Source organism: Lissotriton vulgaris, chromosome 1_2 (genome assembly GCF_964263255.1).
Source record: "Lissotriton vulgaris chromosome 1_2, aLisVul1.2, whole genome shotgun sequence".
NCBI lineage: Eukaryota > Metazoa > Chordata > Amphibia > Caudata > Salamandridae > Lissotriton > Lissotriton vulgaris.
In genome coordinates, this window is record NC_141686.1 from 356,800,696 (window position 1) to 356,816,889 (window position 16,194).

At 49.9% G+C, this 16,194-nt stretch overlaps 1 protein-coding gene across 1 annotated transcript in view; it reads left to right on the forward strand.

Annotated features, from left to right (window-relative positions):
- Positions 1-274: 274 nt before the first annotated feature.
- The window catches only part of LOC147736824 (uncharacterized), a 59,097-nt gene continuing 43,177 nt past the window's right edge, over positions 275-16,194 (forward strand). The window contains exons 1-2 of the mRNA XM_086953507.1: positions 275-315; positions 3,210-3,360. Coding sequence (XP_086809633.1) covers positions 3,272-3,360 — 89 coding nt within the window. The 5' untranslated portion in view covers positions 275-315; positions 3,210-3,271. The remainder of the gene's footprint in view (positions 316-3,209; positions 3,361-16,194) is intronic.

Genomic DNA, 16,194 nt, shown 5'->3' on the forward strand with positions numbered 1-16,194 from the left:
CCTGGCAGGAATCACTGCTGGTGCTGACTCTGCCACCAATGACCCGAAGACTATTCACACTCACAGGAAGAGAAGAGCTCCGCAGCCTCCGCTGCTTGTGGTGTCGCTGACCCGGACGTTATTACTTACAAAGGCTAGTGAGAAGCCCAGTAAGCTGCTGGCGCTGACTCTGACCCCGGTGACCCGGAAGTGAAACTGACTCTGCCGTCATTACTCTCACAGGCCAGGGAGAAACGGCACGTGCTGACCCAGAAGTGAAACTGCTCATCAGTCTCTTACAGTGAAGGAGAAGGGAGCTTCGAGGTAGGAGAGAGGGTGAGTCTGAGAGGGGGTAGAGGAGGAGGGGGGGCGACGGGAGAGGGCAGAGGAGGGGGATGAGGAGGGGGCAGAGGAGTGGGGAGGGCAAAGGAGGGGGGAGAGGAGGGGGGAGAGGGGAGAAGAGGGGGGAAGGGGGGAAGAGGGGGGGGGGAAGGGGGAGAGGAAGGGGGAGAGGAGGGGGGAGAGGGCAGAGGAGGGGGAAGAGGAGTGGGGGGGGAGAGGAGGGGGCAGAGGAGGGGGCAGAGGAGGGGGGAGAGGAGGGAGGAGGGGGGAGAGGAGGGAGGAGGGGGGAGAGGAGGGGGGGAGAGGGGAGAGGAGGGGGGATAGGGGAGAGGAGGGGGGAAGGGGGTGAAGGGGGAGAGGAGGGGGGAGGGGAGGGGAGGGGGCAGAGGAGGAGGGGAGGAGATGGGGCAGAGGAGGTGGGAGGGGACGGGGAGGGGGCGGGGGAGGAGTAGGGGGCAGAGGAGGGGGCAGAGGAGGGGGGAGGAGGGGGCAGAGGAGGGTGGAGGAGGAGGGGGCAGAGGAGGGGGGAGAGGGGGAGGGGAGGGGAGGGGGCAGAGGAGAGGGGAGGGGGCAGAGGGGGGAGGGGAGGGGGAGAGGAAGGGGGAGAGGAGGGGGGAGAGGGGAGAAGAGGGGGGAAGGGGGGAAGAGGGGGGGGAAGGGGGAGGGGGAAGGGGGGAAGAGGGGGGGGGGAAGGGGGAGAGGAAGGGGGAGAGGAGGGGGGAGAGGGCAGAGGAGGGGGAAGAGGAGTGGGGGGGGAGAGGAGGGGGCAGAGGAGGGGGCAGAGGAGGGGGGAGAGGAGGGAGGAGGGGGGAGAGGAGGGGGGGAGAGGGGAGAGGAGGGGGGATAGGGGAGAGGAGGGGGGAAGGGGGTGAAGGGGGGAGAGGAGGGGGGAGGGGAGGGGAGGGGGCAGAGGAGGAGGGGAGGAGATGGGGCAGAGGAGGTGGGAGGGGACGGGGAGGGGGCGGGGGAGGAGTAGGGGGCAGAGGAGGGGGGAGGAGGGGGCAGAGGAGGGGGCAGAGGAGGGGGCAGAGGAGGGGGGAGAGGGGGAGGGGAGGAGAGGGGGCAGAGAGGAGGGGAGGGGGCAGAGGAGAGGGGAGGGGGCAGAGGGGGGAGGGGAGGGGGCAGAGGAGGGGAGGAGGGGATGGGAGGGGAGGGGGCAGAGGAGGGGAGGAGGGGATAGGAGGGGAGGAGGGGAGGGGCAGAGGAGGAAGGAGCAGGGAGGGAGGAGGTGGCGGGTAGGGAGGGAGGAGGTGGCGGGGAGGGAGGGGGAGGAGGACAGGGGGGGCAGGGAGGGGGAGGAGAGGGAAGAGATGGGGAGGGGACAGAGGAGGGGGAGGAGAGGGAAGAGATGGGGTGGGGACAGAGGAGGGGGGAGGGGGCAGAGGAGGGGGAGGGGGCAGAGGAGGGCAAGGGGGCAGAGGAGGGGGGAGGAGGGGAGGGGCAGGGGAGGGAGGCAGAGGAGGGGGGAGAGGAGGGGAGGCAGAGGATGGTGGGCAAGGAGGGGGGCAGAGGAAGGGGGCAGAGGAGGAGGGGGCAGAGGAGGAGTGGGCGAGGAGGGGGGCAGAGGAGGGGGGAAGAGGAGGGGTGGGGAGAGGGGGGAGAGGAGGGGGGCAGAGAAGGGGGGGCAGAGGAAAGAGCGAGGAGGGGGCAGAGCAGGGGGAAGGAAGGAGGGGGGTGAGGGGGCAGAGGAGGGGGAGGGGTGGCGGAGGAGGGTAAGGGGCAGAGGTGGCAGGGAGGGCCCACAGCAGAGGGGGCGAAGGAGGGGGGAGAAGAAGGAGAGAGGGTGAGTCTGAGACGTGCCGCAAAGCCTTGGCCTCCATTGTCACCTGGAGCCCTGACTCTGCAGGCCTCCTGCCTCCTTCTTGCTCTCTTCCATCACTTCTCTTGGCCTCTCTGCTCACACCTGGGCCCTCCCTTGTTGCATTTGTCTCTCTAGTGTCTCTTCCATCGCTTCTCTCTGCCTCTCTGCTCATAGCTGGGCCCTCCCTTGTTGCATTTCTCTCTCTAGTGTCTCTTCCATCTCTTCTCTTTGCCTCTCTGCTCACAGCTGGGCCCTCCCTTGTTGCAATTGTCTCTCTAGTGTCTCTTCCTCTCATTCTTCTCTTGGCCTCTCTGCTCATGGCTGGGCCTCCCTTGTTGCATTTGTCTCTAGTGTCTCTTCCTCCCATGCTTCTCTTCGTCTCTCTGCTCACGGCTGGGCCTCCCTTGTATCATTTGTTTCTAGTGTCTCTTCCTTCCACGCTTCTCTTCGCCTTCGCCTCTCTGCTCACGGCTGGGCCTCCCTTGTTGCATTTGTCTCTCTGGTGTCTCTGCCTCTCTGGTAGTATTAATACAGATATTAATCCTAGGCCACAAACACTCCTGTCTAAAATCAGGATAACCATAAAGAATGATGAGCAGCCTCCTCAAAGTATATGACCACCAATACAAATACAAATAGACACAATTTATTCAATTTGTTACAGAAAATCACATGAAAACCACAAAAAATTATTAAAAAATAGACAATATTGATCTCAGCCTCTCTGCTCACAGCTGGGCCCTCCCTTCTTGCATTTGTCTCTCTAGTGTCTGTTCCTCCCATGCTTCTCTGGCCCTCTCTGCTCACAGCTGGGCCCTCCCTTGTTGCATTTATCTCTCTAGTGTCTGTTCCTCCCATGCTTCTCTGGGCCTCTCCGCTCATGGCTGGGCCCTCCCTTGTTGCATTTGTCTCTCTAGTATCTGTTCCTCCCTTGTTGCATTGATCTCTCTAGTGTCTGTTCCTCCCATGCTTCTCTGGGCCTCTCCCCTCACGGCTGGGCCCTCCCTTGTTGCATTTGTCTCACTAGTGTCTGTTCCTCCCATGCTTCTCACCTGGTGATTTGATCAGAATCCATTTATGCTTTCAGGAGGATGTGAGAAGGGATGGCTGGGCCAAGTCACCTGAAATGTGTCTTTGTGGAAGCAGTTAATGACAGGGTCGAAGGCTTCACCTTTCTGCACAACTCTCTGTGCCAGTCATGGTGTACGAGCTCTACCTCCTCGAAGCAGCTCTCCCAGGTTAGGATTTATGGGGGGGCTGCTCTCACTGTATGTCCTATCAAGTGTGATTGGAGCTGTAAGTTCAGTTTGATGCACCTGGAAACTTCACAACCCTAGAACAGTTGTACAATCCTTGGAACAAGCATTGCTGTTATCCTTGGAGTCGCACACATCGGGAAGTACTGCAAGCTGACAGAAATATATTGGATTCAACCCAGATCTGTGACTGGGAGTGAGTGTCTGAAAAGTTTCAGCGCTCAGTCCATCATCTCTTTGTGTTTTATTAGTTCGACCTAAGTTGGCAGGGTATGCTCAGACGTGGGTCCCTTGCTCACTTTGCCACTGGATTCAAGCTAGCCTGGCTGATCAATGGTGATACCCAGAAAGTGGTCCCAGGATGCTTGTTTCCGGTTCATGGAAGACCAGGCTTGGCAGTTCGGTCTGGACTGTTCCCATGAGGCTAAAGGTAGCACTGCTCGTATAGTGAGAAGTGCCCCCCGGGCTCCTTAATAGTCCTTGTATGAAGGTTTCACCAATATAAACAATTTGAGAATTGTGCTTAGGAAATGCTTGTTTGTTTTATTATTATTATTCCATCTTGTTTTATTCACAAGAAAATCTTTTGTTCACATGAATCTTTCATTTTTGCAAAATGCACTCATATAAATCCCAATGCATTTCGGCATAACGTGAAGGCCTTCTTCCAGGGGATAAATATCTGTCAATGAAGAGGAAAACGGGGTGTGTGTAAGAAAACGATACTCGGTATCTGGTACATTACAGTAAAGTGATTGAAAAATGGAAAATCGGTGAGGGAGTGCTGGTGAAAGAATATCAGTGAAAAGATGGTGCAAAGTTCAATTTAAAAACACGGGTGCCTGATGATCAGTGAACGGGTTCGTGACTATGTTAAAGTACGAATGTGAAATGATAGCCGTTAGGTGACGTAAACGCGGGTGAAATATGCGGGTGAAAAATGAGGTCTAAACTAACTGGGACACAGAAAAGACAGCATGCCGCTATTACGTGGTATAAAGTAAACGAGTAGGAGTTAATGAGAAGCTTACCGTGGCGTGCACGGACAGGATTCACAAAGATACCGCAGTTATCTGCCAGGTCAGGGCGTTAGCTAAATCTCGGAAGTGGTTTAAGGGTTGTGGTTGCTAGGTTACGGGTAACTAAAGGTGGAGCTGACGTTAATGCGGTGAGGTGGAGGCTTCTCAGAAAGGGAAAAATGACTCAGTGAAAGATATAAGACACTGTGCACGATGTGTAACGAAGAAATGGACATGTTAAAAAGGGAAAATATCAGGAAACCAAGTAACACTACATAGTAACAATCGTGAGTAGCAGGCGTGAAAACACTACTACATATGATATAAAGAGAATGATGAAAACAATATGACATATAATGTGAAGTGAATGATAATAAAAAATATATAAAACAATGCGTGTGTGAACCTTGTTACTGCACAAAATCGGAAGAAATTAATAAAAGTAAAATGCACAGGGCTAGCCATTGGACGCATTCAGGAAGTACCTATGTCCTCAAACGGGGTTTACAAATAACAAGAATATTCCACTCGATCATTGAGTCTGTGTGGTTTCATGCTGGACAATGTGAAAATCCAATAATTTTCACGTCTCAAAAGTTCATTGTGATTGTCTTTGCCTGGTTCCTTTGTGACGGTTTCCAATGCGCAATAGCACAATTGGCTGATGCCATGACCTGCTTCAAGAAAACGTTGTGCTACTGCTGATTTAGCTTGTTTAGTTCTTATGTTAGACTTGTGTTCCGTGAGTCTTATTTTGAGTTTTCTCTCGGTTTGTCCAACATAAATTTTGCCGCATGGGCACTTCAACATATAAATTACGTTGGATGTGTCACACGTAGCCGTGGCTCTGGTCTTTATTTGATGCCCTTTCATGGGATGATTAACACTTGTGCCTTTTATGACACTGTTACAGTGATTGCAATTCCAACATGGAAGAGTTCCTTTGAATGTTTGGGACGTGGCTTTAGGATGTTTAATAAGTTCCCCCAAATTTTTGGCTCGGGTGTAAGCAAAGATAGGTTCTGTCTCAAAGATTTTGTTGAAGTCAGGTTCAACTCTGAGAATATCCCAATGTTTTTTGATGATTTGTTTAAACTTATGGCTGGCTGTAGAGTATTTGGAAACCATAGTGATCAGTTTTGGTCGTTGTTGTAATGCTCAGTAGATCGTCTCTGGATTTGGTTGCACACCGTTGTTTGGCCTGCTCAAGGATCTGGTTCGGATATCCTCGGGCTTTAAAGCGTGATGTTATAATGTTTTGCCTCTTCGTTGAACTTGTTTAAATCAGAAGTTATTCTTTTGGCTCGAATGAGTTGACTATATGGTAGATGATTTTTGAGTGGTTGAGGGTGAAAGCTCGAGTAATGTACAGTGTTATTCCTGTCAGTTTTTTTGCGAAACAAGCTTGTTTCGAACCCTGTGTTAGTGTTGGTGATCTTGACGTCAAGATATGTTATAGAGTGTACTTGTATTTCATGGGTGAATTGTAACCGTGGATCAATAGAATTAAGCTGGATAAGTTCCTTGAGCAAAATGTCTTCTGGACCTTGCCATATTAGAAAAATGTTGTCAATAAATCTGACGAACATTTTCAGATGATCTTTCCATGTGGTTTTACAAAGAATATGATCCTGTTCAAATCTGTGCATGAAAATATTTGCATAGGCAGGGGCTGCCGAATTGCCCATTGAAGTACCAGTCAGTTGTTGAGACCATTCATCTTTCCATATGAAATAACTGTGGAGTAGGGTGAATTCTAGTAACTCCATCAAGAAGAGTTTCAGGTCTGGTTCAATTCAGTCCTCAATAAACTGTGTTCTATTGCTTCTATGCCCATTGAGTGGGGAATGGACGTGTATAAAGATGTAACGTCTACTGTACATAGAATTAAGTTGCTGAAATCTTCTATTTCCACTGTGCTAAGTTTATTGAGAAAATCTTTTGTGTCTCTCAGAAAAGTAGGTGTGGAAGTGACGATTGCCCACAGGATCGTGGATGCTTCCGCATGTAGAAACTATGGGCCTGCATGGAGGTGCTCGGAGATTCTTGTGAATTTTAGGAACCCAAAAATATTTTGGACTTTTAGGATGTTGTGTTGTAAGATATCTGGTGGTTTTAATGGTTATGACTTCATTCTCTTGTGCCATACTTATGATTGTATCAAGTCTTTCCTTGTATGCTGTGGTGGGATCATTAGGTAATTTAAGGTAAGTGTTGGTATCCAAGAGGTGGAGGGATGCCTGATCTTCATAGTAAGAAGTGTTTAGGATAACGATAGCACCGCCCTTATCAGCTTTGACGCAAGTCACTTCTTTATTGGATGCGATGGATTTGAGGGTGTAGTTCTTATTCTTGGATTTGAGTTGACAATTGAGTTTGGATAAATCGTTCTTCATAAGGGTCTCGAAGGTATCTAGACTTTTGTGTGAGACGGGTGCTAGAAAAGTGCTTCTCGGACGTAGGCCCATTAGTTGATCTGGCTCTGTGTCATCCGCTGTTTGAATGACATTTTGGAAAAAGTGTCTTAAACGCAGTTTTCTCGTCAGCTTAAAGAAGGAAACTTCCAATTCCAGTCTATTAGTGTTGGACGTCGGGATAAATGAGGTACCTTTTTGCAAAGTTCTGATTTGGGTAGTGTCAAAATGGTAATCTGAGATGTTAATGACGTCACTGGTTTCCCCTTCAATTTGTCCTTCTTGCTGGTCACTGTTCAGGTTTGTGGAGGTTCTTTGGTTTTTTCTTTTTGCCCTCCTGGGTCTTCTTGTTCTTGGCCTACCTCTAAAAAAGGCTCAGTAGAAGTGGATGGAATTTCAGAACTCGCAGGGATGTTTTGAATGTTAGTTGTTGCTTTCTGAGGGGGAAATCGTCCTCTTCTCCCTTGTGAATTAAGTGTATCATCCTCTGATGATGATGTTTCAGTATTAGCGGAATATGGTCTATTCTGACGTCGTTTAGCATAGATCTCTGCCCACGTATAGACTTCTCCCATCTTGTAGTCGATGGTGTCTCTCCTTAGTTTCCTCACTTTGCGTTCGCTCACTTCAGTTGTGTGTCTAGATAATTGTTGATTGATGTCTTCAATAATTTTAGTTAATTCCTCAGTTGTGTAACTATTTTCCAATTCAGATTTTACTTGAGATATTTCCTTGGATACTTCTTCCAGGATGTTGGATAATTCCTCAATGATTAACAATATTAAATCCAAGCTGCATTTGTTAAGGATGGCGTACCATCTGTCTTTAAACTTCTGGACGTTCTTACATAGCGAAGTTTTAAGAGGTATCCTGAGACCCCTTGCAATTCTTTGTGCCCTATGGTACTTGACCAGTGTGCTGGCATGCAGGCGTTGGTTTATTTCCTTTTTGGAAAGATATAACAGTTGTCTTAAGTTTTGTTTTTTTGTGTAATTGGTGGATAGCTCTGTGGTTTCTTCATTGATGAGTGCGTACATTCTGGCAGCTTCCTCATTTGTATAAGCAAAGGTTTCTGCTCTAGAGTCTGTTAAACGTATTATTTCATCCATATTTCTAGGCATGCTGGTCCAAAATGAGTTATGCCGAAATGCATTGGGATTTATATGAGTGCATTTTGCAAAAATGAAAGATTCATGTGAACAAAAGATTTTCTTGTGAATAAAACAAGATGGAATAATAATAATAAAAAAACAAGCATTTCCAAAGCACAATTCTCATATTGTTTATATTGGTGAAACCTTCATACAAGGACTATTAAGGAGCCCGGGGGACACTTCTCACTATACGAGCAGTGCTACCTTTAGCATTTAACACGCTCCCCGTCGGAGGGCGATACTCCGGAGCACCTCACAAACTTTAAAACCATTAACAACAACGCTGTGCGTCCATTAATACCCCATTGATACTGTTCCCATGAGGCACATGGTCAAGACTGATTTGCATATATCTGGGTCTGAACTGAGGTGGCGAAGTGAGCTAAAGATTGATGTTGGATTCAACCCAGATCTCCGACTGGGGGTGAGTGTCTGAAAAGTTTACTCTTTAACCATGCGCACGTGCATCCGCTTTGTGTGTGGCAGAAATTAAATGGCAATCTGCACCATTTTGGTCTTGATTAAATTAATTGCTGTCCTTACTCAGAGCCCAAGGGAGTGGCAGACAGAGCCCTATTGTGAGTGGAGGACAATTGTCATTTTGTGCCAACTCACTTGGTTGTGTGATGTTTAATAATTGTTATATATGTTTTATATGACTCCCTTCATTTAGCCATAGGTCATTATATAACAGCAAATTGTATTATGATATTTTTGCACCCATACTAACAGTGCTTAAACCCAAACTACACGTCCCATAATGCTATGTTTCCTTGCTGAACTGTAGGACTTTACAGTGCACTGTGCAATGGGGTCACTTTGTGACCTTGTTATAGTACATCAAAGATTCAATCTGGTCTCAGTGTGTGGGTTTAAACTCCTTTATATTGGGAAAGGATCCAGAATTAGCCCATTTGCGGTTCTTACTTGTTTTCACAAATACATGTTCAGACCTTGTACTTCGATTCTTTTTTTTAATTTGGGGGAGATTATCACTTTAATGGATTAACAGTTGTGCTAGAAGGAAACAACAGCGTATTTTTACACAAAAATATTGGTTTCATCTTTTTAAATACATTTCTAAGCACTTTTGCCCACAGTTCCATACATTGAAATCTTTGATATCCAACCTTTGTTCTCCAAAGTATTGTGAGGGTTTTATCAAAGCAGATTCATAAAGCACAGCTAATTTCCCACTAGGGTATCCAGGCACGGGTAGCCATGCTGCTTGGGTGAATCAGTTCAACATCCAGGTCTTGAGTCACTCCTTAAATGGAGGTTGAGGCCGGAGGTGGAGGGGGAGGCTGTTCCAGGGCTTCGCTGCGAGGTAGGAGAAGGAGCGTCCTCTATTGTTTCTTCGGCGGATGCGGAGTGGTGTGAGACAGGGAGGTGGAGCGCAGATGTCTGAAGGGTTGGTGGAACCTTAGGTGGTGGTTGATATAAGCTAGTCCTTGGTTTTGCACAGCTTTGTAGTTGGGGGTCAGCGTCCTGAATTGACACCTTTTTTGGACGAGGAGCCAGTGGAGTTTCTTGAGGTGTGGGGTGATGTGGGTATGTCTCGGGAGGTAGACGCTGAGCTTGGCCGCTGAGTTCTGTATGGTCTGCAGTCTCTTCAGGGTGTTTGTGGTAATTCATGCATAGGGTGTTGCCGTAGTCCAGGCGGCTAGTAACGAGGGCTTGAGTGATAGTGCGTCTGGTGCTGATTGGGAGACATTTGAAGATCTTTCAGAGCATGCAAAGAGTGACGTAGCAGGCGGAGGATACAGCGTTGATGTGTTTTTTTTTTTGGGTGAGTTTGTCCAGGAGGATGTAGAGGTTCCGGGCATGGTCTCTAGGAGTGGGTGAGGGTCCTAGTTCAGCAAACCACCCAAGAGTCGTTCCACGAGTGGGTGTTGTTCTCGAAGATCAGTTCTTCTGTTTTTTCTGTGTTGAGTTTGAGGCAGTTGTTTTGCATTCAGTTGTCGACGTTATAATATAGCTTTTCTGCTGTTGCTCACTGCCCCGGCACAAGTACACAGTCTACCTAGTGCCACACAAAACCTTTACACCATAGGACAGAGGTGTGTGTGATGTCTAGCATAGGATTCCTACTGGAAACAAACCATTCCAGTATAAACTCCTATACATAGAGTAATCCTTAAACACTCCAGAGTTTGTGTTTGTGCTGTAAAGTGCTGCACAGGTTGTGTTTGTGCTGTAAAGTGCTGCACAGGTTGTGTTTGTGCTGTAAAGTGCTGCACAGGTTGTGTTTGTGCTGTAAAGTGCAGGGTAGGTTGTGTTTGTGCTGTAAGGTGCTGCACATGTTGTGTTTGTGCTGTGTAGTGCAGGGCAGGTTGTGATTGTGCTGTGGAGTGCAGGTTAGGTGCAATGTGTGGAGTGTTTGAAAAAGTGACAATGTTTCTCCGTGTTATCACCTACTTCAGTGGCTTTTTTAACATAATATTAACAGATCCTCAGTACTCTCGCAATGTGATATTGAAGCCTTGTATATTTTTCCATATTTCCGCGCGGCGCTAATATATGACGTATCACGTGTCCATGGTGGTGATAGAAAGGAGGAGTTTATTTCTTACTGAATGCTCCGCCCACAGATCTGCTTCCTCCTCGGATACTGACACCTTCCAACTCCCTCAACAGCATTCCACATGCAGTGTTGCCTCAGGGACTCTGGGATGTCACAGCTCGGTTGAAGAGACTGCAAGACCTTTGTGTGAAGAGTGAGCCATGATTATTTGAGGTGTTACATGTGATTGTGCAGATCTGTGCCCACCCTGTGCCCGCCCTGTGTGTAGGTCTCTGGGAGTAGGTGATGGCTGTAAATGGTCTGGACGAAGCCTAATCTTTCACTACAAAATGTATGGAAGTGATTTGTGTGTGCGAGACAGTGTGTATGTGCTTGTTTGTGATTGGTCCTCTTGGGAGGTGTTAGAATTGGGGGGTCTCTGGTTGGCGCAGGTATGTACTTGCGACAAGCAGGGTCCCTCTCCTCTAAGTCAGGGCAAAGGATTACTCCCAGAAATAACCCCTGCTCACCCTCTAGGTAGCGTGGCGCAAGCAGTCTAGGCTAAACTCTGAAGTACATAGGGTTAAACATTTGCTGCATCACACACAATAATCATCAACCCACCACACAATGACACTAGACTGTATTCTTGCAAAAATATCTTCTTTATATATATTTAAAGCAGGCTTGTAAATACGGTCTTGGTACAAAAAATGGTTCCAGTTACTTGTAATTAGGTTGCCACAGTTCTTTGTTCAGGGTTTCAAAATAGTCTTTAAAATGTGTTCTTAGGGGCCTTCTGCCCAGTTTCCACCAAGTACAGGGCTCCTTAGCGCTTTTGTGTGCTTCCCAGCTCCTCTGTGCACCTCTTGCAAGAAAATCGGGCCCGGCCTGCCAAAGCTCACGCTTCTGGCGTGAGTGGCGAAGGGCACGACCGGGTCTGGCTCTCAGTATGAGTCACACGGCTGTGTGGGACTCGATGCGGAGGGGGCGCCGGCCACGGGGAGTGTCAGGGGGGGCCTCGGGGGGCCAGGAGCGGTGCGAGCCTCGCTGGAGGGGGGCGGCTCGTACCGCGGTGCAGGTTGCAGCTGTGAGGCTCCCGGGGGCACAGAAGGTCACAGAGCGGTGCGAGCCTCGCTGGAGTGGTGGCCCGTACCGCGGCTCTAGTTCACACGCTGCGGGGCTCCCGGGGACAACAGAGGGACACAGAGAGGTGCAAGCTTTTAAGGCAGGACGTTCGCCCCGCGGCTGGGGAACAGTACCTTTGAGATCTTGTCGAGGGGGTCGAGGCAGCAATGCAGGGTCAGCTGGTGGTCCCGCGTCGCGGTGTCTTCCTGGGCTGATGAGAGCGACGGCTCGGCTCGGGTCAGGAGGTCGACGTTGCAGTGCGGGTCGGGTCAGCAGGGCACAGCGCCTCGGATCCTAGGAAGAGGGGGCGGCGCCCCTGGCAGCAGAGTGAGGGATTATAGAGTGTAATAATTCCAGCAGCCCATCTTGGCCTAAGAACAGGTAGCCTTGCAATAGTGAAAATCGAATTTGGCTGTAATTCCCTATTAGGACATGCCACACACATCAGGGCTTGTCCTACCTTACACTTACAATGCACCCTGCCCTAGGGCCTACCATAGGGGTGACTAATATGAAGTTAAGGGAAGGTTTAGGGGCTGGCAAGTGTGTGCACTTGCCCAGCCAGCATGACAGTACCAGACTGCACGCAGGTTCTGCAATGGCAGACCTCAGACACATTTTGCTAGGCCGCTTCTGTGGGTGGCACAACCAGTGCTGCAAGCCCACTAGCGGCATTTGTATTTACAAGCCCTGGCACCCCTGGTGCACTCGACTAGGGACTGACAGTAAACCAAATAAGCCAAACATGGACACCAATCAATGTAACAATTCACAACAGGGAGAGCATATGCACTTTAGCACGGGTCAGCCGTGGTAAAGTGCCCAGAGTCCTAGACCAAGAAAAACAGGTCAGAGGAAATATAGGAGGAAAAAGGCAAAAAGTTTAGGGATGACCCAGCAGGAAGGGCCAAGTCCAACAAGAGGATTGAATCTATAGGAGTGTGTAAGCGACTGATCCGCCTGATTACTTTATTGGCAGTGTGTAGGTCTTTGTGCCTGGAGATCAATTGTGTTTCACGTGTGTGTGTGTGTGTGTGTGTGTGTGCACGGCAGAGCACAATGCCTGTGTCATTGTGCAGCATTGAAGATGTGGTTAAGAGATATCTAGTTTGTTACATTAATCCATTTATAAATTAGGTGTGAGGCTGTACAAGTGAGAGTTGGAGTTGTGTCACATCTGAGTACACAATTGAATGGACTTTTTAAAGAGCCATTTTTTAGGTGTGCTTGTTTGTTGCAAACATTTTGCGTGTGTGTTGCAAACATTTTGCCAAAGACAAGCCTGTCTGCTGCCAGGCACACCTGGCTGCATCCGCTGGGACCAGGAATCCCATAGTATACTCAATATTTGTCATCTTCAGCATAAGATCTATTGTCTTTCAGGTACACAGATTTTAGTATCTCCCGCATGCTTGTCTCGACTTTAGAAGCAAATGGCAAGTATGCTAGCTACACATATCGAATAATCTGGTACTCAACAGCCCTCACTCCCGACCAACAAACAATAAGACTCTTCTACATCCTCAGATTGAGGAATCGTTAAAAGCGGCTTTACTAAACCCACCCTCCCTAGGCAAAGATAAGGTGGAAACACTCAAATTATTAGAATCTTCTAAACCAGATATCCTGTTCTTAACTGAAACCTGGTTGTCAGAGGAATCTACTCCAGATCTCCAGAAGCCATACCCGAAGATAACCAAAAGAGAACAAGCTCAGAGGAAGGAGTGAGATAGCAGCAATTATTCTCCTGTGGACCCACACTTCTCTTTTACAAGTTACTCAAACTGAGGTGTAGATCTGCTTCCCTTTCTCAATTTTGGAATTGATGACGACAACTCGGACCCTAAAGATAATGAATTTGCTGAGTTAATGGCGTTGTTGAGTTTACACCAACACATTATATGCTCAGGTCACATAAAACGAAATCCCTTAGATCTGATCTAGGCGTATGATTTGAATCGACCCAATATAATCATCCCTCCTTGCTTACAGTCCGGTCAGTATTTGATCAGCGTTGTATTCCAGTAGTTTTTTCTAACATGATCCAGAAGCAGCAAATGAAACCATACACACATGGCGACACATTAATACAGAGCCAGTGTTATCAACACTCTCACAATCCCACCCCCGCTCCACTTACCATCAATTGAAGACCTTCTCTCCAAAGAAAAATAATCCACTCTGTGGCTCAGACATGCTAGTGTCCCACACCCCCGCAAATCCAACAGCGTGTTATAAACCGCACCAGACCAGTACCCTGGTACAAGCCAGAGTTAAAGGAGGCAAAACCTGCATTGCGTCGACACTGGCGGGAAAGGGATGATGAAGAGAGCAAAATCAAATTTAAAATTGAGCTTGATGAATATAAAGGCAAAACCGCTCATGCAAAGTCCTCTTAATAGGCAAATGATAAAAATACTTTCTTTATATCCTGAATGATTTGTCGCCCCCAGATGAAATGAGAACTTCCCTGAATCTATCGAGACAATCTAAATACTTAACAAAAAAGTTGATTAAAGATAGTATAAACAAACCGTGGCCGGGTAGTAGGAAGGGACCGGAGACTGGACCAAGGTAAATATGGCTTTATTTTTATAAAGGTTTTCTTTTTCTTTGCAGTAAGTCTTTCCCGGGAAATTCTAGCTGGGTCCGTTGTTGCAGCTGTACCCGGGGGTCTTCTCCAGAAGATATTTTCCTTGTGGGGCCCACTCCTGTCTGCTTTGTCTGGGTTTCTCCACGTAGGACATGCAGGAGAGAAAGGAGCGACTGCAGAACCTGTGTTCAGGCCTGGTCGCCCCCACGCTCCTGTGCTGCTCCTGCCTTTGCCTTGCTGCCGCTTCCTGCTCTCAGTTCGTGATCGGGCGACCATGCCGCCGCTGAGCCGCCCACCCGCACCAGCTTCTTCCTGCCGCTGCCTCCCTGCGGCCCGCCCCCCGCCAGCCCATTCGCCGCCCCGCTCCCGCAAACCAGCTGATCCGCCCACCCGGCTCCCTACTTATGCTGCCCTCACGTACGCGCAGCGTTGACGCGCAGCGGGCGCGCCGATTGTGCGCCGAAGGCGTGCCAAAGGCAAGCCCGTCTGCACCCGTCTGCGCCTGGACCGCGCCAGGACCCCTGGACCCCGAGAACACCAGCCTACACGACGGACTTACAACCCTCAACGCACTCAACGCCGGCCGGAACCCCACCTGCTACCGAGCCACCCCGAGACGCACCCACGGACCCTTCACCTGCAAAGCTTGTCGATTCACCTGCCTCCGGACCTGCACCACCCCGGCCAAGTCGAGCACCAGCAGCAACCACCTGAAGTGCATCCTCCTCAACACCCGCTCCATCCACAGGCACACCATGGAACTCTGGGACCTGCTCGGCACAACTGCACCAGACGTCGCCTTCCTCACCGAAACCTGGATGAACGCCTCCTCAGCGCCCGACATCGCCATAGCCATCCCGGACGGATACAAGATCACCCGGAAGGACCGCGTCAACCAGACGGGAGGAGGCATCGCCATCGTACACAAGAACACCATCCGCATCTCGACTAACTCCGACGACACCTTCAGTGCCACCGAACACCTCCACTTCCAGATACACACCGAACCCAAGACCACCCTCCGAGGCACCCTCATCTACAGACCCCCGGGACCATGCACACAATTCAGCGAAGACATCGCCGACTTCATCAGCCCGCACGCCCTCCCCTCCGCCGACTACATCCTCCTAGGAGACCTCAATTTCCACCTGGAGAACAACAATGACAGAAACACCACCGCCCTGCTGGACAACCTCGCCAACCTCGGACTCAAGCAACTGGTGAACACCCCCACCCACTACGCCGGCCACACACTTGACCCCGTCTTCTCATCCAGCAAGCACATCTCCTTCAGCCACTCCACCGGACTCCACTGGACCGACCACAGCTGCGTCCACTTCAGCTTCAGCAGAACTACGACCCACCACCACCCGCAACGGGTTCCCCGCCGGAGCTGGAGCAAGATCACCGCCGAGCAGCTCACCACCTCCCTCAGCCAGAACACTCCCACCAGCACAACGGACCCCAACGAAGCAGCCAGCAACCTCACCAAGTGGCTGACCGCCTGCGCCGATGACCTCGCACCACTAAAGAACCCTCCCAGCAGACCCGGCAGCAAGAAAACCCCTTGGTTCACCGATGAACTCAAGGAATCCAAGAAGAACTGCCACACCCGCGAGAAAGCCTGGCGGCTCGACCAGACCACAGACAACAGGACCGCCCTCTAGCACGCCACCCGCAAACACCATCAGCTGATCCGCGCCACCAAGAAGTCAGCACTCCAAGAACGACTGGACAACAACGCCCACGATAGCAAGGAACTCTTCAGCATCGTCAAAGAGTTCTCCAACCCCAGCGCCGGAAACAACGACATCACTCCCTCGCAAGACCTCTGCAACTCACTCGCCTCGTTCTTCCACCGCAAGATCGCTGACGTAGACAACAGCTTTGACGCACAGTCCACGCACCCTCCCGCCGAACCAACGCCCGCCACCACCACCCTCTGCAACTGGACCCCGATCAGCACCGAAGACACCACCCGCACGATGAACTCCATCCACTCCGG